This window comes from Misgurnus anguillicaudatus, chromosome 2 (genome assembly GCF_027580225.2).
Source record: "Misgurnus anguillicaudatus chromosome 2, ASM2758022v2, whole genome shotgun sequence".
In the NCBI taxonomy this organism is placed as follows: domain Eukaryota; kingdom Metazoa; phylum Chordata; class Actinopteri; order Cypriniformes; family Cobitidae; genus Misgurnus; species Misgurnus anguillicaudatus.
In genome coordinates, this window is record NC_073338.2 from 15,803,057 (window position 1) to 15,826,619 (window position 23,563).

At 38.0% G+C, this 23,563-nt stretch overlaps 1 protein-coding gene and 1 long non-coding RNA gene across 2 annotated transcripts in view; both read left to right on the top strand.

Moving 5' to 3' along the window:
• Window positions 1-3,000: 3,000 nt before the first annotated feature.
• LOC141368865 (uncharacterized) lies at window positions 3,001-4,114 on the top strand. The gene is made up of 3 exons (XR_012372301.1): window positions 3,001-3,066; window positions 3,806-3,845; window positions 3,972-4,114. It is a non-coding gene; the product is annotated as an uncharacterized lncRNA (long non-coding RNA).
• A 15,063-nt stretch (window positions 4,115-19,177) lies between these two features.
• Window positions 19,178-23,563, top strand: part of LOC129446172 (NLR family CARD domain-containing protein 3) — a 93,283-nt gene continuing 88,897 nt past the window's right edge. The window contains exon 1 of the mRNA XM_073871531.1: window positions 19,178-19,230. Coding sequence (XP_073727632.1) covers window positions 19,213-19,230 — 18 coding nt within the window. The 5' untranslated portion in view covers window positions 19,178-19,212. The remainder of the gene's footprint in view (window positions 19,231-23,563) is intronic.

Consider the following 23,563-nt stretch of genomic DNA (forward strand, 5'->3'; position numbering starts at 1 on the left):
CATGCTATTTTTCAAGCAAACGTAATGGGTATCGTCGTGGATGAAGTTCAACTAATGTACAAATGGTAAGAGATAGTCTTACTGCATGACTTAATGTGATATAATTGAAATGTTGTAATCATAGTAGGTGTTGATGTACGTTCGCTAACTCAGACTTGTAGTGTGTGTCATTGTAGCGAAAATAACTAGCAGTTCGGTCAAGCTGCAAATACGTCAATTCAACATACGTCTCACACCCCGTTGCTCTGATTGGTCGTAGGTCTATCCAATTGAGTGCAGAGGCATTTTTCAGTTGAGACACGCCTCATAATTATAGCTCAATGGAGCGGTATCAGACTCAAATTCTGACTAGAATTGAGTATGACAACGTCAGGCTACTTGCTTGCAGTAGCCTGGTCCAAATAGACTCTCGTACATTCATTTCATTTGTACAGAGAGTCTGGCCACGCTCCATTGCAAAGCGTTACTTCCGTTAAGGAGGGTCCTCTGTTGAAGTTTAAAACTATTGGATCTGCCCAGAGTCACTCAGGATCTCCCATATGCAATCGCTAACGTGTGGTCGTGACGTATATCATGCTCCGAAACCGGACGGAAACAAGTCCGAATGATCAGATCAGCAAAACTTAGCAAACATTGTTCTTGCTCCGGCTTTAACTTCTGTATATTTGGCAGTTTTGCAACAACGGGTAATCAATGTGGATATTAAAGTCCCCAACGATAAGAGTTTTATCTACAGTGACTACTGGCTCAGACAGGAAATCTGCAATTTTTTTTAAGAAAGTCTGTGTGGTGACCTGGAGGTCTGTAGAAAAGGCTATGAAAAATGAAAACTGTTTGTTGTTGCGATCAGTTATTTCCATATTTAACAACATTATTTCAAATGAATTAAATTTTAGTTCAGATTTATGGTTTACTTTGAATAATTTATTGTAGATTGTAGCTACACCAACCCCTCTCACCTTTAAGCAAGGTTCATGCTTGTGATAACTCTTGTGGGCAGTGTTGCCAGATAGAGTTTATGGTTTCCAGCCCAAAACTGTTCCAAAACCCGCCCAAACGCACAAAAAAACACCCAAAATATTTAAATCAACATTTTGGTTTAGTTTGATCAGCATTTGGTTATTTTAACTTTCAAAATTAATGCACCATACTATAGCTAGCGAGACCAGAACAGAACCACACACTAAAATGACTACATTATGCCCCCTCGCCCACACGCACAATGCACTTTTACAGCGTATATTTAAGTGGTTTTATGATTATTCAAATACCCAATTCGTTAATAACAATTTCAACAATGTCTGTTTTTTATCTATTTATATTATTATTAATAATGTATTTTTACTCCTGATAAATTGGTGTGTGTGAGAGAGAGAGATCGTAAATAGGCTTACCTTATGCAGTAAATGCAGAACAAAAATAGGCTGTTGGTTGAACTTGCAAGGATGCTGAAGAACACTATTAACATCTAAACTTTCAGAACTATGTACAGTCTTGGCTGAAGTTCATGGTGCCAGAATTGACTTAATGACAGCCGAAAATTTGGTTTTGTTCACCTGAAATGCTCTGATAATTCATCTACGGCTCGACCACATGTAATTGATGTCCGTTTCTCACTCCGAATGCAGCCTGCGGAGGTCGCATATGCAGGGTGCATAAGTCATCATGCCTGGTTTATTTTTGTTAACTGACCATTACATTCGCAAGTTATAAGCATATTACAATAATTTATAATATAATTGTTAATATTCTGAAACAAGACAGTTTTGATGACATAAATGCGACCTCCGGAGGCTGCAGCTTTCGCATTGAGACACGGCTGATGTGTGACAAGCAACGTATATGTTGCAATCCGGAGTCCGTGTTGCAGAATTTGCAGTGCTATTTTCCGATTTTAAAAGGCATTATCCATTGCTTCAGGCCCGGGTCACTCTCCCACTCCTATCTGTAACTTTTATATATTTTTCCACTTCGACATCTTGATTTCCCGCTGAGACTGAGAGAGCTGGCTGACTGCTATCACTTGTGAATGGCTAAACGCAGACTCGTCATCGGCGTCAACACAAACACAAGCAGTGGGCATGTGTTTATAACGTCAGATGAAATACATGCACACTTGGGTTTTTGCTAAATAATTAGCCTATAAAATGCACCTTTCAAACCTGCCCAACTGATCCCAAACCAGCCGAATTTTTGCACACCCGCCCAAGCCCTTTTTTACCCGCACAATCAAATTCAAAACCGCCCAATTGGGCGGGAACCCGCGCAATCTGGCAACACTGCTTGTGGGGTGGATTCATTTAAACTAATGTAATCATTCACTTAGATGAACAGAAACCTGGCTCAAAGTTTTGGTCTGAAATTATCTCATTGATAATAGGTTCTTTATTGGTAAGTGATCTAATGTTAAGAAGGCCGACTTTTAACGTTTCAGTTTCGTCTGTTGATGTTTTGTTTTCTAATTTTATAGTAACAAGATTTTTACGCGAAAAGGCAAATGGTGCCCTGTATTTGTTTGTTCGAGGAACAGACACAGTCGAAATGTCTTGATACCTTGGTAATATAAACTCTATGTGCTGGGATATGTGTGATCTTAACATGTCAAGGCAGCTAACAGCCGGTGGGTCTGTTTCCTGACCTATGCTGAGGACACCATTTTGACATCCAGCCATGAAGTGACACTAATCTACTAGTCTCATCACCCCGGTACACTGAAAAAAATTGACATAGTGGGTCTTTGAATTTACACAAAATAAACAAACACAAAATATTTATGTTCCTTGTGTAAACATAATTTAATCAAGTAGAATTAAAATGTTTTTTTTTTAATGTTGAATGAACACATTATTCTCACGTTGATTCAAACTAATTGAATTGAAATCAATAAAATTGAGTTTGCACACAAAACCGGGCCTTCCTGAGCAGAAGGTGGCAGTACAGCTCAATGAGAAGGACGTGAATTGCCATAAAAGGAGAATAAATATCGTTTGTTTTGGGTGCCAAAATGAAGATTCAGCACAGCAGTCAGTCAGAAGAACTCTCTCAGACGGACACCACGTTATTAAAGTAAGTTCAATTTATTTATATTCGCTTTATACGTGATACATCTTCAGTAGATTACTGTTTTTTTGTGCAATATGTAGCCATTACAATGACTTATCAAGTTTTTGTGGTTAAAATGAGTCATACTGTCAACTGGTTGAGTAAGTTTAACGTTACAGTCAGTCAGGCTCATAAAGAAAAACACAGGATTTTTGAAAATGTCAGCCGTTTTACGCTATTTCACGTTTGGCAGTTTTATCTGAGTTGAAAACTGTCAGCTTTGAGTTAAATGGTCATTAATAGTGGCATTTTTTACTCAGCGTTTTATTTGTCCTGACACGTTTCCACTGTGATTGGACAGAATAACTTTTGGTTAGCTGTCCTGAGTAACTTTATCCATGCAAGTAATTTACTAGGTAATATCAATTGACTACATTAATAATGACATTGCGGATTAAACAAACTGTCTGCTTAATCAGATTAACAGACCTGGATCAGTTATTCGTGTTTGCGATACGCCACGAGCAAAACTTGATTCTATTAGAAAAAGCTTTTTTAAAATGTCTCGCATGAAGTCTGGTATATTAACTGATAAAAATCGCTTTGAAGTGGCCACACCTTAAAGCTGACGTTTTCAGAAGAGCACCTAGTTGTTTTAAGATCTCATTTTGTCCAACATTTTGTCATTATTGCTCTGTGTATGTGTGGTCTTAATCATTTGAGGTTATGTGTTGATTTCACCTCTGAATATTTCCTCTTATAGGTCCATCATCCTTGCATGCGCTACACACTCAAAAGCATTGGTAAGTCATTTCTTTCACTTTTGTACTGCTGTTAGGAACTAAATCTTATTTTTGTAACTAATATACATGTATTATTATTTGATTTGCAGTACTCAAATATACAATGGATGGTTAATTTGTTTTCAGATAAATGCTGAATTTAAAAGAATCACTACTGTCTTATGTTCCTGCGTGTCACCTGGACCTCCAATCCAAAAACCTGATGAAACTTTTCTATCAGAAAGGAGGACAGCTAGCAAAAAGACTTGGAACAATCAATGATCAAATGACAGAAGTGAGTGATATAGATTCATAAACATAAACATGTGTAAACATTGTTGGAAGTACAGAGCATTTAGTATGTTTCAGTTACAACATCTTTTGGCAAAAGGGTCATTAAAACACCTGGAAAGATTTAAAGGGGTAGTTTACCCAAAAATAAAAATTCTCATCACTTATTCCCTATCATGTTGTTACAAACCTGTATAAATGTCTTTGTTCTGATGACTTCCTGCTCTGCTACTGTTCGGACGCTTTTGCTTACTGCTCTGCGCTTTGCTTTATCGCTTTTATATTTTATCTTATAATTTTAACTTCAGCAAATCAGCATAGTGCTCAAACAACAAAGCTTGGCATCAACGTCAATTTACAAACTTTCGGGACTGGAGGATTACAAAAAAGTGGAATTTTTCATCCCTCTAGCCTCCCACCGCCATCAGCTTACAGTCCAGAAGGAAAAACACAGCTGCCTTCATTGAAAAGGATAAGAAAAAGGAATGCCTCATCAACAATCTACTTGCTGCACAAACTGCCACAGACTTTTACAAAGGATTGCTGTTCTTGAAACAAAGTTACTTACAGGACTACCAAACCAGACGGAACACACAACAGAGCTTCGTCATCATGGACGCCCTCAGCAAACAGCCGGTGAGTCCAATGAACCTAATGATCAACACACTAATCAATGGTACAAACAGGGAGCAAGACCCAAAATCACTCGAGAAATCAGACTGTCACGAGCACCACATTTTGCCGCAATAGCTTCCTCTACGCCAGATACAGCTAGGACAAGGATTGCAAACACTGACTTTCTACCACCACCTATACATCTTGAGAACAGATTTGAAGTATTAATGAATATGAGTGAGGAATCCCCAAATGTGATAAATGTGACTAAACACCGATCAAATCAGCCAGCAGCTAACACTGATGCTAACTGCCGCTCAAGATCGAGCAGACAGCGGCACTCAGCGCAGAGCGCATCCGAGCCCAGAACTCTGATATTGGGTGACTCAATAATCAGAAACTATAGCAACAGAGACTCAACTACGTGCTGCCTTCCACAAGCAACCGTTTCTGATGTAAACAGGGACCTTAAGAACATTCTGATGAAACATAAGACTGTAAATCGAGTTGTCATTCATGTGGGGAAGAATGATATTCACAAAGAGCAATCTTAACTCCTTAAGATGGATTTCAACAAACTTTTTGAAACACTCAGAACAGTGAAAGTTCAGCCGTTCATCAGTGGACCACTTCCAGCAAGAGGAACAAATAGGTTTTCACGTTTGCTTGGACTTAATACATGGCTGCAAAAAACCTGCAACATAAAAGGACTGAACTTTATCAACAACTTCAATCTTTTCTGGAGTCAGCGACAACTATTTAAACAGGATGGCATCCACCCAAACAGACTGGGTGCAAGAGTGCTAAAGGACAATATCTATTTCTCCCTTCATCATCCTTCAGCAGTGTGTGCCAATCCACTCAACCTGAATGGCACACACACACCTGGACAGAGTATGAATGACCACAGGACTTCTCTCCAGCACCTGAATGGACATGACGTTGACATATCCCACAAGGACAGAGATAACACCACGCAGCCACAACAACCACTGCTCATGGACGCAATCTCAGCTGAGTCCTGCCCACAGAGCTCACCACAGTCAGACTGTGTCAGATTAGAACGGCTCCAAGATTCAGCACCCAAGGACGACTTTCTGGAAAACAGCCAGGGAAACCAGGACAACATATCACAGCCTCCGGTCACATCAGAGCAACAGGACTCCTCACTAGATATGTCATTCCTTTCTCCAGCATCCCCGCTTTTGACCTTCTCTGGAAAAATGGAGGAACTGGTTTATGCTGGAGCTAAACTATCCCACTCTATTGCTGCAAGCCCACAGATTTCAACCAGAAAACAGCAAGCCCCAAAACCACCAAAGCCAGTGGGCCCAGTTCCCCCTCCTCGTCCTGTGAGAGCTCTTCGGTCTCTGACACAACGCCAAGGCACACACCCTCCTCCATCTGCTGTAGGTGAACCAAAAACAACTGATAATGGCTCTCAGTGATGTGTGTCGGGTTCCTGCTATGAAAATACTAATACTTTTATCAAATGTTTACAAAAGCAGGAACTCAGTGTGCCTATATCTTTCTCTATTTCTGTTTTAGTACATGATAGAAAGTGTAAGGCTAGATCAAATCGTGTGGCAAATCAATCTAATCTGCTGCCTGTGACTTGTCAAACTAAGATCTCTGTTAGGGAAAAAAAATGTACTGTTAAGTTAGCACTTTTAAATATCTGTTCACTTAAAAACAAATCACTTCTAGTCAGCGACTTAATAGCCACAAACAACCTGGATTTTATGTTTCTAAATGAAACATGGCTAGAAGAAAGCTACAGTGCAACAGTCCTTAATGAAACAGTCCCTCCTAACTTTACCTATTTGAGTTTCTGCAGAACTGCTAGGAGGGGTGGAGGTCTTGCTGCTCTTTTTAAAGATGTCTATCAATGTAAGCAAGTGTCATTTGGGAATTACCCGTCTTTTGAACATCTAGGTATTGTGTTGAAAGGTACCCCACGCATTCTACTGATCATTATTTACAGGCCCCCAAAATACTCTCCAGCATTTGTTGAGGACTTTACAGAACTGTTATCAACGATTTCCTCAGAGTTTGACTGTTTTGCTATTGCTGGAGATTTTAACATTCACATAGATAAGCCAGAAAGCATTATGACAAAAGATGTCACAGCTGTTTTAAATACTTTTGATCTGGCTCAACATGTACATGAACCCACACACAATCGTGGACACACTCTAGATTTAATTATCAGTAAGGGTGTAAACATTTCATCAGTTGTTATTAAGGATGTAGCACTGTCTGATCATTTCTGTATTTTCTTTGATATATTAATCTCTCCTACTATTGAAACTAGATCTGTGTCTGTCAAAAAGAGATCCTTAAATGAGAACACCAGTGTGCTATTTATGAAGGCTATATCTTTAACACCAAGCATATCTGCAGACTCTGTTGATTTTCTCCTTGATTCCTTTAATTCGAAAGTTAAGAGTGTAATCGATGATATTGCTCCTGTAAAAGTCAGGAAGAAGAATGGCAGGCAAAAATCACCTTGGAGAAACTCAACAGAGGTGCAGAATATGAAGAGACAATGCAGAAAAGCTGAGCGCATGTGGCGGAAGACAAAACTTGTAGCCCATTATCATATCTATAAAGACAGCCTTCGTGCTTTCAGTGTGGAACTAGGCAAAGCTAGACAGACTTTCTTTTCAAATATTATAAACGAAAACATAAATAACACACGCACTCTTTTTGCTACTATAGAGAGACTAACAACCCCCCCAAGTCACATTCCAAGTGAAATGCTCTCAGACAGCAAATGTAGTGAGTTTGCTAACTTCTTCTCTGAGAAAATCAATAATATCAGAAAGGTGATCAGCACATCCTTGAGCTGCGCCGGGGTCAGACAAATCAGACCACAACATCAGAAAGTCGTTACGATGTCTGATTTCGAAGCAGTTGATGGTAAAATTTTGGAAGAAACAGTACAGCATCTTAAAACATCAACCTGTGCCCTTGACACACTCCCAACATCTTTTTTCAAAAGTGTCTTTAACTGTTTAGAAGCAGATCTCCTAAAAGTGGTAAATTCATCACTTAACTCTGGGACTTTTTTAAAGTCCCTTAAAACTGCAGCTGTTAAGCCCCTCCTGAAAAAGAGCAACCTAGATAACACTGTATTGAGCAACTACAGACCAATCTCAAATCTTCCTTTCATAGGCAAGATCATTGAAAAAGTTGTTTTCAATCAGCTGAACAAATTCTTAATTTCTAATGGTTATTTTGACATTTTTCAATCTGGTTTCAGACCACACCACAGTACAGAGACAGCGCTCATAAAGATAATAAATGATATTCGCCTCAACACAGACACAGGCAAACTATCAGTGCTGGTGCTACTCGACCTCAGTGCTGCTTTTGACACTGTCGATCACAACATACTTCTTGACAGGCTGGAAAACTGGGTCTGGCTTTCTGGGGTGGTCCTGAAATGGTTCAAGTCATACTTAGAAGGGAGAGGTTATTATGTAAGTACAGGTGGCCATAAATCTGAGTGGACATCCATGACATGCGGAGTCCCGCAAGGCTCAATTCTTGCGCCACTCCTGTTCAACCTGTATATGCTCCCACTAAGCCAAATAATGAGAGAGAACAAAATTGCCTATCACAGTTATGCAGATGACACTCAGATCTACTTAGCTCTATCCCCTAATGACTACAGCCCCATTGACTCCCTGTGCAAATGCATTGATGAAGTTAACAGTTGGATGTGCCAAAACTTTCTTCAGTTAAACAAAGAGAAAACTGAAGTCATTGCGTTTGGAAACAAAGATGAAGTTCTCAAGGTGAATGCATACCTTGACGCTAGTGGTCAAACAACTAAAAATCAAGTCAGGAATCTTGGTGTGATTCTGCAGTCTGACCTTAGTTTCAGTAGTCATGTCAAAGCAATAACTAAATCAGCATACTATCATCTCAAAAATATCGCAAGAATTAGATGCTTTGTTTCCAGACAAGACTTAGAGAAACTTGTGCATGCTTTCATCACCAGCAGGGTGGATTATTGTAATGGCCTCCTCACTGGCCTTCCCAAAAAGACCATTAGACAGCTCCAGCTCATTCAGAACGCTGCTGCCAGGATTCTTAGCAGAACCAGAAAATATGAACATATCACACCGGTCCTCAGGTCGCTACACTGGCTACCAGTTACATTTAGGATTGATTTTAAAGTATTATTAATGGTATATAAATCACTCAATGGACTAGGACCTCAATACATTGCTGATATGCTCATTGAATAAAAACCCAACAGATCACTCAGATCACTAGGATCACATCAGCTAGAAATACCAAGGGTTTACTCAAAGCAAGGAGAGTCAGCTTTTAGCTATTATGCCAGTCGCAGCTGGAACCAGCTTCCAGAAGAGATCAAATGTGCTCCAACAGTAGCCACATTCAAATCCAGACTCAAAACACATCTGTTTAGCTATGCATTTACTGAATGAGCACTATGCTGCGTCCGAACTGATTGCACTATATTATATATGCACTATTTTAATTATTTTCTATTTCTCTTGTTTTTATTCTCATTTTTAACTGTTTTATACTTTTATTCCTGTTTTATTCTTTTTCACACATTTAAACAGTTTTTATTAAAATCACATTTATTTTCTTTTAATTGATATTTTAAATTCATGTATCTTTGATTTTTGTTTTCTCATTTCTATGTAAAGCACTTTGAATGACCTTTGTGTATGAAATGTGCTATACAAATAAACTTGCCTTGCCTTGCCTTGCCTTGATGAACACAAAGGAAGATATTTTGAGGAATGTTTGTAACCAAACCGATCATGAGCCCCATTCACTTCCATAGTGGGGAAAAATAATACTATGGAAGTGAATGGGGCTCATGAAAAGTTTGGTTGCAAACATTCCTCAAAATAAATATCTTCCTTCGTGTTCATCAGAACAAAGACATTTATACAGGTCTGTAACAACATGAGAGTGAGAAAATAACAGAATTCACTTTTGGACAAACTATGCCAAAGAGACTGCATAAAGACAGATAGAAAGTGCTGTGATTGTCAGGTATGGTAGTCCACACTCGAAATGTGGCCTCTTCATTTAACTCATCCTAGTGTAGTGAACGTGCACACACACCTGGAGCAGTGGACAGTGCAGTTGCCTTGTTTTTTTTAACCGTGACAATGCACATGGGTCCGTATCCTTAACGTTATATTAATTTGCATTGTACTAATTTCCAATGAAATCTTACTACATTTGTCTGTTTTGTACAGGGCATTGATGAAGTCAGCATCAGCGAGGTCATTTGAAGACACCACTGTTGGGATTTGGGCTCTTAAACAACATGTTTCTTGTGATGAAGAAGAGGATCTTGGTATTGTCCTGGAAGGCATGAACGTGTTGCAATATCTTGCCATGTTGTTTGAGCTGATGTATGCCTTAAACCTGACCTATCCTGATCTCCGCTTTATTTTTGAGGAAATCAAAAAGATTTTAACGGAACTCCTTTGTAAGTAACTTTTAAAAAAGTACTTTAAAGAACAGTTTCTTTCCGTGAAAAGTGCTGCTCATTTTTACTTTGTTTATCTGTTTTAAGTGTTTTCTCTTATTAATACATTAACACTTTGCTGCTCAGAGTCGGCTGTTGTATTTTGTTTTTGTTAAATCTTTAACAATTTATACAAATGCTGTAGCTCTGACTTTCTGAAGGTTTGATATTTTGCAGTTTGTAAATCCATTTTAAAAATAATAGTACTTTTGCAGTGTGTTCAGTACAACTGTTTTGCATGTCTCTTTGGAATGCAGTGTTTGTGGTTTTGCACTTCTAAATCTACTGTGATTGTAACGATTTTAAACATTTGAGTCAGTTTCAAAGATTGGGCTATACTATGGAGTGAATTTTGTGCCATATTTAAACAAACAAATCCAGCATGTTGCAAACAAACTCAATCCCATTTGCAAAGGGAAACTCGACTCGCAAACAAACAGAAAATGCTTTGCAAATACAAAATCAATTTGAGTGAAAATGTAGAGGTGTTACAAATATGTACTGTGTTTTGCACAAATGTGACCATGATTTTCTCACAAATGTGACCATGATTTTCTCACAAATGTGACCATGATTTTCTCACAAATGTGACCATGATTTTCTCACAAATGTGACCATGATTTTCTCACAAATGTGAACATGATTTTCTCACAAATGTGAACATGATTTTCTCACAAATGTGTGCAATCCAAAACAGCAGATGGCACTTTTTCGACTTTGTCAGACTTTTTCAACCCCCCAAAAACCCTGGATTTTACCTTAGACACCACCCCTGCTTATTATGGCAGCAACTGAATAAAGCTTTGATTGTGTTAACAGTGCTCAATATAACATGTGTTCATGTTTCACCTGTACAAAACACAGTATTTTTCACACAATTTACTTATTTGTGTATACCGCTGTTTTCACGGCCCTAAAAACAGGCTGATGTCTTCTTTGTTCAAAAAGTCCCTCCTTCAAAAATGCATTAGTTCTGATTGTTTAGTTTGTTTAAGCTATGTCCACACGAAGCCGGTGCATTCCCTATCCGATCATTTTTTTTCCTTGATCTAAAAAAATAATCCGTAAACACGAAACCACTGAAACCGACTGAAAACGGTGTAGTATATATGCGGGACCAGTATGGGGTGCTGTAATTCTGCCACAGATATACACTATACACGGAGAAGAAGACTTTGAGCATGCGCATAACCAACGTATGGTGTTGTCCATTATCGCTTGTTGGTCACCACAATTGCATAGAAGCAATAGATTTTGCTGTAATAAAGCTAGTAGGCTTTAGTAGCTTCTGTAGCACGAACACAATCACGTAGTCCGCCGTTATTGTTGTTGCTGTTACGTGTGACGCTTCCGACACGTGACGTGATGACGTTTTCGCTTCACAAAATATACGGATTGGCTGTACAGACGACACCGCAAGGGTGTCGGTTTCAGATTTATCCACTTTAGGACCTGGTTTCAAAAAATAGCGGATTCAGTCTCCCAAAACGCCGGATCCGTGTGGATGAAACGCCAATACAATAACAAATTTATACGGTGATACGCGTCTCCGTGTGGACAGCCCCTTAGTGTGTAGTGATTTGACAGCAGCTTAGCTTAGCAGAGCAATTTGAGCTTAGCTGGCAACTGACGTATTCCTGTGGGTGGAGTTTAGTCAAAAACTCTTATATTAATTGACGTCATTCAACTGGGAAGTAGAGGGCTGCAGTCCAAACCGGCCGTTCGCTGTAGGCTTTGAAAGGGGACTTCTGTATAAGAAAATATATTGCCTGGCAGTGAACTTTTCAGCTTTATCAATTTGCAGGTATTATTAACTAACAGCAACATCCCAGCTAGAAATTAAAAGTTCTAAGAACGTTCTCTGAAAGTTTCCAATGTTCCCAAAAACATTCTGCCAACGTTAAAAGTGACTAGTTTTTTTTTAAGTTCTAAGAACGTTTCTGTTGTCTGAACGTTAGAGGAATGTTACATTTTACCATTTTTAAACGTTATGACAATGTCATGTTTTAATGTTCACACAATGTTTAAAACAACAACTGTTTATTATATTGACTTGTTTAACTGTTATGTAAATGATAGAGAAACATTGCATTTTATTATTTTAGAAAACATTATTTCTGAATGTTCAGTAAATATATTGCTGTAGAAAACTCAATTCACTTACTAGGTTTAGATGTTGATGTTTTGTTTAATTTAAAGTCACCCTTACTGTGATTAGTGTTTGCTTTAGTTGGACTCTTGACACTTGACTTTTTGCTTGCTAATTTATTCCCTGGTTATGTTAACATTGTGTTAATGCACCACATTTGTTATGAAAAGTTAATAGTGTAATTCTGTGGTGCTTGGTACATAATGGTAAAGACCATCACCTAATTAATTTACTAATCAAAAGTTTATTTTCTGTCAAAAATTTAAATGAGATCCAGCACTTTCACAGCTGTTTGTCATTAAGGAGTTTTAGAAACTTTGGACAAAAAATATCCGCTGTATAATTGGGATGCACAAACATCAAGAATCAGAGTATGAATTTCAACCATGGTGACAATTAAATAAAAAACTTCATGCTGCAATGCATGCTGGGTATTAACAAATTACAAATATCATTCAGGACTCCCAGCATGCACTGCAGCATGGATAAATAAGGATTTTTTTACAATTTTATTTGTCACCATGGTTGAGATTCATAGTCTGATTCTTGATGACAAATTGGCAGAATGTTTTTGGGAACATTGGGAACTTTCAGAGAACGTTCTTAGAACTTTTAATTTCTAGCTGGGATTACACACTAACTTAAGTTTGAAAAAATTGGATCAGGAAGAACGTCACCTTTAATATTATTTAATTTATTAAAGCTCACGTAACACACGCTGTTTCTGCATTTCTGATATCAATCTGGAGTACCTATAGAGTAGTATGACATCCTTTATATCTCTGAAGAGTCTTTAGTTTAATCAGATTTATAAAAGAAAGATTAGCTTTTCCGAATCTTTCCGATAACGTACGAAAAAATGAAGAAGGAGGAGTTATAACACGGGAGGAGCGAGTACGAGTCATGCAACACTATACAACACTTATAACGTATGATTCACTACATGTTCGTGTCATTTATATAATATACACGCGCCTATTTCCAACATAAGACAGAAGTCTTACTTACCACGTGTAACTCGTCATGACCCGGTTCTGAAAATCCACCGCATCAACAAACACGCAAAACTCCGCTGCTAATCCGGATAATAAACTATATCCATTGTTTCCATAAGGCTGGATGTCTTCTCCTTACATCCAAAAACACACTTCTTGTTGTGCCATTGTTGACTTTTGTTGTGTTGCACCACTTAAATTTAAACACAGAATAAACAAATCTTAGATTAAAACTTTAAACTGTATTAAACCCTTCATCTGCGATTGATTTTGTCTGCCATTTTGAATATTCCGGTGTAATTAAAAAGCAATAATGTTGACGTTGTCATTCAAAAAGGAAATAAACAGTTTATGCAAGCAAAGGTAATGTAATTTTTGTATTATAAATCACCTACATTCACCGGTAGGCTAATCTAAAGGTCTGATTCAAATAAAAACATTTGACAATCTTTTAAAACAATTGTATTGATTAACAGATCAGGACATTTTTGTGACAGGAATTATCGCAAAGCTTAGATATTGTGATATAATGAACAAGATGTGTCGACACATTTGTCATGAAGCGCCACCGTGTGTCCATTCATTGACTGTCCTTCGTCTGACTGGAGCACGCGTGACAGAGGAGAAGCACATACGAGCATCGCTGTCAGCTGTGCTGTTAATAATCTTTTTGAGCTGCCAAACACACTTTGTTGAGACGTTATAATAAACGCATCTTTGAGTAGCTCCACCACGCTCGCAGTATGTGTTTCTAATCATTTAGCCAGACATTTAATTGTAAAAAAAAAACATATTTAAACCTCCTAATATGCAAGTTTAAAGTTAATCCCTCACTGAGATTTAAAACAGAGTTTAAAGTAATGGAGCAACAGGATTAAGGATAATCTAGGTTTACTATAAAATTTTAACTTGGATCAAAATGGCAGTTTAAATGAAAACCTGATTATTTTTAAACAGGTTTAAAGTTTGGTGCAACAGAATTATTAAATAAGCTTTGATTTAAACCAGATTTAGGCCTAATCCTTGTTGGTGCAACCCACCCTTAGTATTATTAACACTTTCAATAAATTCAATGAGTCCAACAGAATGAATCCCAACAAATGAAATATGTCTTGGGCTTTTTAGGGAGATTAGTTGAAAATGTCTGAAAAAAATCGAAAAAGTGCTATCTGCTGTTTTGGATTGCACACATTTGTGAGAAAATCATGTTCACATTTGTGAGAAAATCATGTTCACATTTGTGAGAAAATCATGTTCACATTTGTGAGAAAATCATGTTCACATTTGTGAGAAAATCATGTTCACATTTGTGAGAAAATCATGTTCACATTTGTGAGAAAATCATGTTCACATTTATGAGAAAATCATGTTCACATTTGTGAGAAAATCATGTTCACATTTGTGAGAAAATCATGTTCACATTTGTGAGAAAATCATGTTCACATTTGTGAGAAAATCATGGTCTTGCAAAGCATTTTCTGTTTGTTTGCAAGTCGAGTTTCTCTTTGCAAAGCGGATTGAGTTTGTTTGCAACATGCTGGATTTGTTTGTTTAAATATGGCACAAAATTCACTCCATACTTTTCCTATTCCCAGACCTTTGCAATGCCTTAGTTTGAAAACATATTGCACTGACATATCTTGACATCTATATCAGTGACATTGTTTTGTCTCAAGATGTACTCCAGTGTTGTTTTTGTAAGGTTTGTTTCTTTGTAAACTTTTTTGTAAAAATATCTTAATATAACTAGGGCCTATTCCTGGATTAGTCTACAACCTGTCTGGGAAACTGCCCCTTTATGTATGTACTGCATGTCCTGATTGTTGTAATAGTTATTGACTGTTAATCAATGAATGCGTGTTACACTTAATGTGTAGTGATTTAAATGAATTGATGATCTGAAAGCAGTTTTGTGGTTTGCCTTAATATCACTAAACTTTTGTACAAAACTTTTATGTACAAATGTATTTAAAAAAGAAATAACATTTGGACAATTATGGGTGATTATTCTTACTCAAAAAAATGATTCAAGCCCTTCTTAGAAATGACACATTAAAATTTTGTTCAATTAATTAAAAATACCTCATTAAGAGCAAAAAGTATATATATTTAATTAGTCTCACACAAAAAGAATATGTACTATAATTTATTGATTTCTTTTTAATTGCGTTAACACAATTTGTTAATTAGTTTGAGTTTGGGTTCTGGAAAAAGAACTTTCCAGCATGCTTTGCATGCAACTGCTTTTGGAGAGTAATTTTTTTAATTAAGTGTTATTTTATGCATTTTTAGGTAAAGAGAAAGACTTAATAGTGTTTAATGTCCGTTTATCTTATTGATTTAGAAGCTTTTGTGTTATATTTTTTCAAATTGTTTGGTTACCATCGTGCAGAAGAGTGGCGCTTGTGGTTAGGTTGTGGATGTGACATAAATCTCTTAATGAGCATTAACTGTGTTAATGCCTGTTTGGAGATCAGTCTCTTCTCACATGCTCATCCAAAGTATCATGTGTTATTATTATTAGCATGCTAACATGTGCTTATACTAATTAGTATGATAAAAACGTTTTATATAAAATAACAGAATTGAGTTATTCAGATACACTACATTGTGTTACTCAAACTATGCTAAATTGAGTTATTCAGACTACACTAAATTGAGTTGAGGCAACTAATTGAGTATTGCCATTTACTTTAAATTGAGTTGGACTAACTTAATATATTTTTGTTGTGTGAAGCAGTTTTTTTATGAGTTAGGGGTACACATTCATATTGGATGGAAATCCTGCCCACAATTTTATTGAGTTAATCCAATGAATAATTTTTTTGAGTGACCAGAGACATAATGAAATTGCTTTAGAATTACATAATCCCATAATATAAGCATTAAGAAATCATGTTGGAATTACAGATGAAAATCTAGTACTCTTGACATGATAAAATTATTTAAACATTACAAAATAAATGTGTTCTAGTAATGAGAAATATTACTTTGAATCAACATAATTATTTTAAGTAGTCCAATATAAATAAAATGTTTTGGTCTGACTCGTAAAAATTAATTGAGGAAAATTAAGTTGTGGTTTTACACAATCGGATCATGTGGGACCGATGTACACATTAAAATTAAGTAAATTGAAAGGATTTTTCGTGTAGGCGGGGAGGGGACCAGAGTAGGGATGCACCGAAATGGAAATTCTTGGTCAAAACCGAAAAAGAGAAAACCAAGGCCCAAAACCGAAAGAAATGGTTTTGCCAATTATTAGTACAATTGCATTTATGGCTATCACTGTGTAGCCTACTAGCTTTACTAGGGGTGTGACGGATCGAATCACATTACAGTTTTTGAGACATGGATCAGATTATTTTTCGGATCAGCAAAAAGGGGTAGAAAAATCTAATAATGCAGAAATTGCAAACATTTATAAAAAGAACAAAGTTGTACATTAATAAGGTCTGAAATTAGCATTAGGTACAGAAATCAAATTAAATGAATCATAACACAATTATTGTATAAATTAAATATATTATTTTTAGAGCTACAGAAGTGATTTTCTTTGTCTTAGGTTGTTTGATTAACATTGAGTAGGTTAGGTTACTGTCTCTTTAAGACCAAATAAGCACAGACTGGTTTCTGACTAATTTGTAAGCTAAGACATAAACAAATGTTTTTTTAAAAAAAAGAATACTGTGGAGGTCATGTTGTTTATATGTGCCCTGTCAGTAACAAAGATTTTATTTTCCCTTGTTTTTTGAAACTCGTCTCGTGTGTGCGCTATTGAGGGCACTTAAACACACCACACACAATACACACACCACACACATACACACACACACACACACACACACACACACACACACACACACACACACACACACACACACACAGAGCGAGGGGGAATCCAAAACAGCACAGCATAACAGGTCGCTCCACATAAAAACATTACGTTGTTTTTCATTGCTTTATTAGTTCTGATCTTTGAAGGGCATACTGTGATCACGTCTGGACCAGACACAACCGCATGTGCCTCTGTGTGTACAGAAAGCTGCTCACTTCTTGCGGTTAAATACATCCACACCGCATAAATGGTGTTGCAGACAAGCACGTGCAGGTCACGGTTTCTGTTTGCGTCATCACAAAATTTCAGCCGTATTGTTTCGGTGATAAGTCTTTCGAACGGATTTTCGGTGCATCATTAGACCAGAGCATATTACATTGTCTGACATTCTTTTTGCAATTTCACACACGACTTTAAATTATTTTTGGTGATCTCTGACTGGCGGATTCTGGTGTCATTCGTGCCAACGTGGATAACAGTCTTGGAAAATTTACATTTAGCATTAGTCAACACTTTAAGTTTGGATCTAATGTCAGACGCTCTGGCTCCCGGTATACATTCAACCATGGTGGCTGGTGCCTTAATGTTCACGTTCCTGAGAATAGAATCACCAATAACCAGGGCACTTTTAACAGATTTCTCAGCTGGTATGCTGCTGAGGACGGAGAATCTGTTAGATAGAACCACAGGAGCATGCGGTGGGTGTTGGATACGACTATGCCGCCTGACAGTCACCCAGTTAGTCAGCCGCCTTGACTCTGAAGTTGGACCCGAGCCATGTGTATTACCATTAGCACTAGGCGCATCCGAACAGTGTTTGTAACATTAACATTAGCGAACTTACTATCCTCAACTAGCATTCGGATGCGCACTTTTAGTTTAGGAACCTTCTCCGTCAGCCTTACTACTTAAACTTAGTGCATGTAAAACCCTCTTTGCTGACGAGGAGGGCTAAACTATACATGTGGCATGAAATGCAGGTTACAATAATAAGTGGAGTCTTACTCGCCATCATGCTGGGCGATAGCGTCTCTGTTCACCTGAACGTGATCCGTGAAGCTGCATTGCATGGGGGAATCGGTCGCTGCATGCCTTGGTCACTTGCGGGGTCCTGGGGTGAGGGTGATGTCGCTGTGCTTCCCGCTTTGGTGAGGACAGGGGTTGTCACAGATTTTTTTGCTAATTTTTCCGTGGCATTCTCTCAGATCTTCGCATTTTTCCGTGGCATTCTTTTCCATGGCATTCTCACAAATTGGTTTGAAAATAGGAAAAAGAGTAACCATTGTCACTTTTTTAGGGTTTAGGGTTAGATTTAGGGTTAGATTTGGTGTTTCCGTTAGTATGTCACTTTAAGTATTGGTTTATAAAATTTTTCTGATGTATTTTATATTTTCTAAACTTTAAACAATTGTCGCCTGACGTTGGGGTTAGAGTTGGGTTTGGGTAGGGATGTCATTTTTATGTAAATCTAACCCTAAAGTGAAGCGACAATGGTAAGAAAATAGGACAAAACAGTTGAGTAACCAATCCGTGAGAATGCAGGGCAGGGCCACGGACAAATGCGGTGATCCGTAAGAATGCCACGTAAAAACGAGCAAAAAATTTGTGAGATCAGGTTGATTCAATAATGTCAAGAAAGTATTCTAGAGATAAACTAATATGTTATGAATAGGAACAAGATAGTAGGAAAATAGGATTTAGACGGATTTAGATGGTAAATGATGAACTACAGAGCTCCAAGCTTAGGTCATGCAGCAGCATTGACGAGAGGAACTGACGTCTATTGCCGAGAATATTTTATTACTATTTCCACCTCTGACCTGTACACTTTACACTACTTACAAATACACACATTTATCCACCTGTTAACTGTTGTGTATTACATGCTTGAATTTCCTGAATGTCCCCACATTTTTAATGTTTTGTTAAATTACAGGAACCCAACAGATGAATCCTTGAAAGGAAACCACATGGACCCAATTTTTCAGGTAGTGTTGATTGTTTGGTTTGTGTGTGTGTTTGGGTCGTAACTGATCATTGAAGCAGAAATATGTTTTGTAAATAGTTTCATGTATTACTGATTGAGACTATCAAATACATTGTGTTAGCCCTTTCTAATGCCTGAGTCATTTATAAACACTAAGGGTCAATGACAAGACAAGCTTCCAAAAACGTAATGCATATTTTTGAGTCAGCCATAATGTGTTTTGAAAAGGTGTATTAATTATATTATTTCAATACATTTAAATGCATTTTCCACACTATATTTGATTGCCCCACCCAAAAGTCAGGTGGTACAACCAAGCATTAGGTGTGTTTGAGTTCATGCGTGACTGCACAGACTGATCAGCGAGGTTTGCAGCTTGCAGACAAGGAAGGAGCTGAAGACAAAGCTGTCAACCCAGCCAACATTAGGCTTGTTTGAGATGCGCCTTGCCTCGCCTGATTTATAGGCGAGAGTGGGAGGCTGCAGTGAGGGGAGGAGTGAAAAAAGTGCAGGCAAGCCGGACACTTCCTGAATCTCGTTGTGTTGTGGACTGCAAACGTTAGCAATGGAAGAAATTGCGTTTGCATATTTTGTTGCAGATTAAATAGATGTAACTAAAATGCCACAAAAGCATTTACATTAAGATTTTTATAAGCAGAATCAACAAAGGTGAACTACTGGAAAAGGCTACTTAGTAAATGTTGAGATGTAATCTAAGTCTAGTGGTAATACAAATTTGTTTTTTGTGTAAAATATTAACAGCTCACAGTACAAATAATTCAACACCAATGCAAAAGTTTAAAGGAATTCATTATAAATCATAAATCGACAAGTTTTAAAAAATATAAAAACTACTACAGAAAGTGGAGTTTTTAGAATTAAGAAGTCATCAGCTGACATCCCCTGACAACCCCAATGAGTAGGGTGTCCAGCTGTTCCGTATAATACGGAATCGTCCCGTATTTGACACATAAAATTCTTGTTCCGTATTGAACTGATACGGAACGCAGTTTGTTCCGTATTTTATGAAAATTAATTCAGTGCAAATACATGACAGACACATAGCTTCTAATATGTCAGCCACGAAAGAAGACCGCGTCATTTGTATAAGAAAACCCTGACGGTGCAGTAATTTCTCCCTCTGTTTGTCTATGATCAGCGTAGCGTTTTTAACATCTTGCAGCCCCATCAGGGAATGCCCTTTTAATTGGTCGTTTCAGTCATTGTGATGTCACGTATCATAGCAACGATGACAACAAGTGACAACAGCGGGAAATGTAAAAATGACTGCATCCGAGCAGCCGGCGAAAAAGAAACGAGCACAAAAATATAGAGTTGAATGGGAAAATGACTACCCGTGGGCCGTGGCTGGAATGCGTGAGGCACAATGAATACAAGCCCAACTGTGTTGGGCGTTTTTTTCTGTTTGTCACGGCGGAGTGTGTGAAATTAAGCAGCACGCATGAGGAGATAATCACAAGAGGAGCGAGAGGCTGCGGGCACAGGATGGAGAAATGTCAAGGTTCATTGTCCGTCAGTCGTCTCCAGAGGCTCATATGGTATGTAATTATGTGGATTTTTAAAACTCAAATATAGTTGATAAGACAGTAATTATATTAAAAGAGATAGTACAGGTTTAGCCTAACAATGAACATATGAAGAGTTTCGTTGCAAAACGAGATAAATCCATTTTTTAACATTTTTCTCAAAACATGTTTATTATTACGTTATCATGTTATTGTTTTGTTTTATGGTGCTTCTTAGCTGTATTTTTTTTACCTTATGAAGGTTTAAATCAAAACAAACCAACTGCAGTTGCATTGAAATGAATTGGAATGCACAACCAATAAACAAGATTTCTGAACATATAAAAAAGCGGTGGTTATCTCGTTTTGCAACGAAACTCTTCATATATATCTCTCCAGTGCTCTCCCTCTGTTCCTGTGTCCCGCTCCTTCCCGTCTCATAATGTGTCAATCATTTCTGATGGGTTTCTTATTAAATAATTATGGATTTAGATAGCTCAAGGGTTAAAAAGGGGTGGGGTCTTTGAAGAGGGCGTATTATAAACTTGAGCAAAATGATCATGATAGCCTTTATATTTTACATCTATGTGGTTCAGTCTTGTATACTTATTAGGCATACTTTGCTATTCATTAAATATTTAGGCCTAAGAAGTTGTATAAAATATATTTAGGCCTATCTAAATTTATGAATTAGTTTCCACTATTTTTACCAGAAGTCTTCATTTCAGGGGTTATTTTTTTCAAAATTCTCTTCCGTGGGGTCATGTCACCGAACCCAGGCACCATAACACCCCCCCCTTTTCTTATTTCCATTTCAGAAAGTTACCAACCCTACCAATGAGCATTAAGCTGTGTCGTCAGCAAGTATTTTCCCATCGTGTTCTTTCGTCAATGCAGTCGGTGGAGAGCAACTGTGCCCGACTGCAGAATCCGACGAGCACGCCTCGCCATCGCAAGCGTTTTTTGCCACACGTCAGCGTGACATCAGCGCAAGTCAGATATAACTCTGACAATTTTCTTACCTGCATGAATCTTGCAGCGTTAGCCAGTGATTGATTCTGCACAGAATTTGCTTATCTCAAACAAGCCTATTGCTTGGTTGGGCCAATGTAGGCACTAGGGATGTCCCGATCACGTGGTTTCAGGGAACCGGGGTTACGTGAGTAACCTAAGCGTTCCCTTTCAATACGGTTCACTTCGCATTGCGTCAGTTGCTGACCCTATGGGGGAACGTAATCCCATCACGCCGTGCATACACAACGTACTAAAGTGCCTTACCGGAGAGACACTGCGTGTGGCCCTATACCCGGCATATTCACAGCTTTAAAGCAAAAGTGTAAGCACCATATAAAATGTTGACGCGCTTACCACATAACACATAACATAGCACAATACAGCAAGATACTGAATCAGATAACCCAGAGTGATTTATACACTCTAAAAGCAAACGGTGCTATATAGCACCAAGAGTGGTTCTTTGCTCGTGGTCATGGAAGAACCGTTTTTGGTGCCATGTGGCACCGGTGAAGCACCTGTGTAGAACCATATAGGGGCCATATAGCACCACATCTGGTTCTAAATAGCACTATATGGTTCTACACAGGTGCTTCACTGGTGCTTCACCGGTGCTATATGGCACTAAAAACGGTTCTTCTATGATTACGAGCAAAGAACCACTTTTGGTGCTATATAGCACCGTTTGTTTTTAGAGTGTAAATAAAATAAAAAAAATATTAAAAGAATAGAAAAGTATAGCCATAATATAATTGCCAGCTTTGTCTTTTAAATGTAGAAACAAAGAGGCAATGGTTTATTAACGAAGAAACCTCCGTGTAGCCCGGTCACAGGGGATGTTGGATTTATTAACGCATTTTAAAAATATTTATTGAAAGTTGTTACTTCACATATTATTTGCAGCATTATCATAATATGCTGTATATTAATATATTGTGAGAAAGCTGTTATATGTGAAATCAGATAATGTGTGCACCCATAAACGGCCAAAATTGAATGATCCTCATTTCATAACACATCTGCGACGATTCGACTGTGAGATTGGTAGTCGAATCAGGCTTCTCCTATCGATGCATCGAATCTTCGACTATTCGGGGTCACCCCTACCGTAAATGTGTATTGACTATAAATTGCACGGGCACAGGTGAACACTTGAGTACATCGTGAATGCAAATAGATGAATCAGAGTGTTATAATGCACAGGCCGGCAAGATTCTCGAGCGCGCCGTCATGTGTTCTGATAATAAATTGTGCGCACACAGGTGAACCCTTCAGTGCACCGTGAATGCGTATAGATAAATCAGTGCACAGAACGCGCCGTGAATGTGTACAGATATGATTGATGAACGTAACGGTGGGCACCCAACGCACCGTGAACGTACACAGATGAACAACAATGTATGTGTCACAAAGCATAACACAGCCGTGTATACAGGTGAGCTTTTCCAAGTGCATCTTTAGTGTATACCGAAATGTTATAGCGTGCATATGTGAGCTTCTCTAAGCGCACGGTGGACGCATATAATTAAAAACCATATTGTGCATACAGGTGAGCTTACGGGCGCACCTTTAATGCAACAAACCTCAGTAGTGCGCGAAGCAGGGATGTAGAAGCTGTAAACTGACAACGTGGACGGCGGGGACCAGCCGGCCGTGTCACAAATGTCAAATGAGAAACCTCTAAGACCATGCCCGAGGAGCTAATCCATACATGGAGTAGACTAGCCACGAGTGAGCATCGTCACGGGAGGTGATAACGTCAACGATCCATAAATAACCTGTATTGACAGGTGC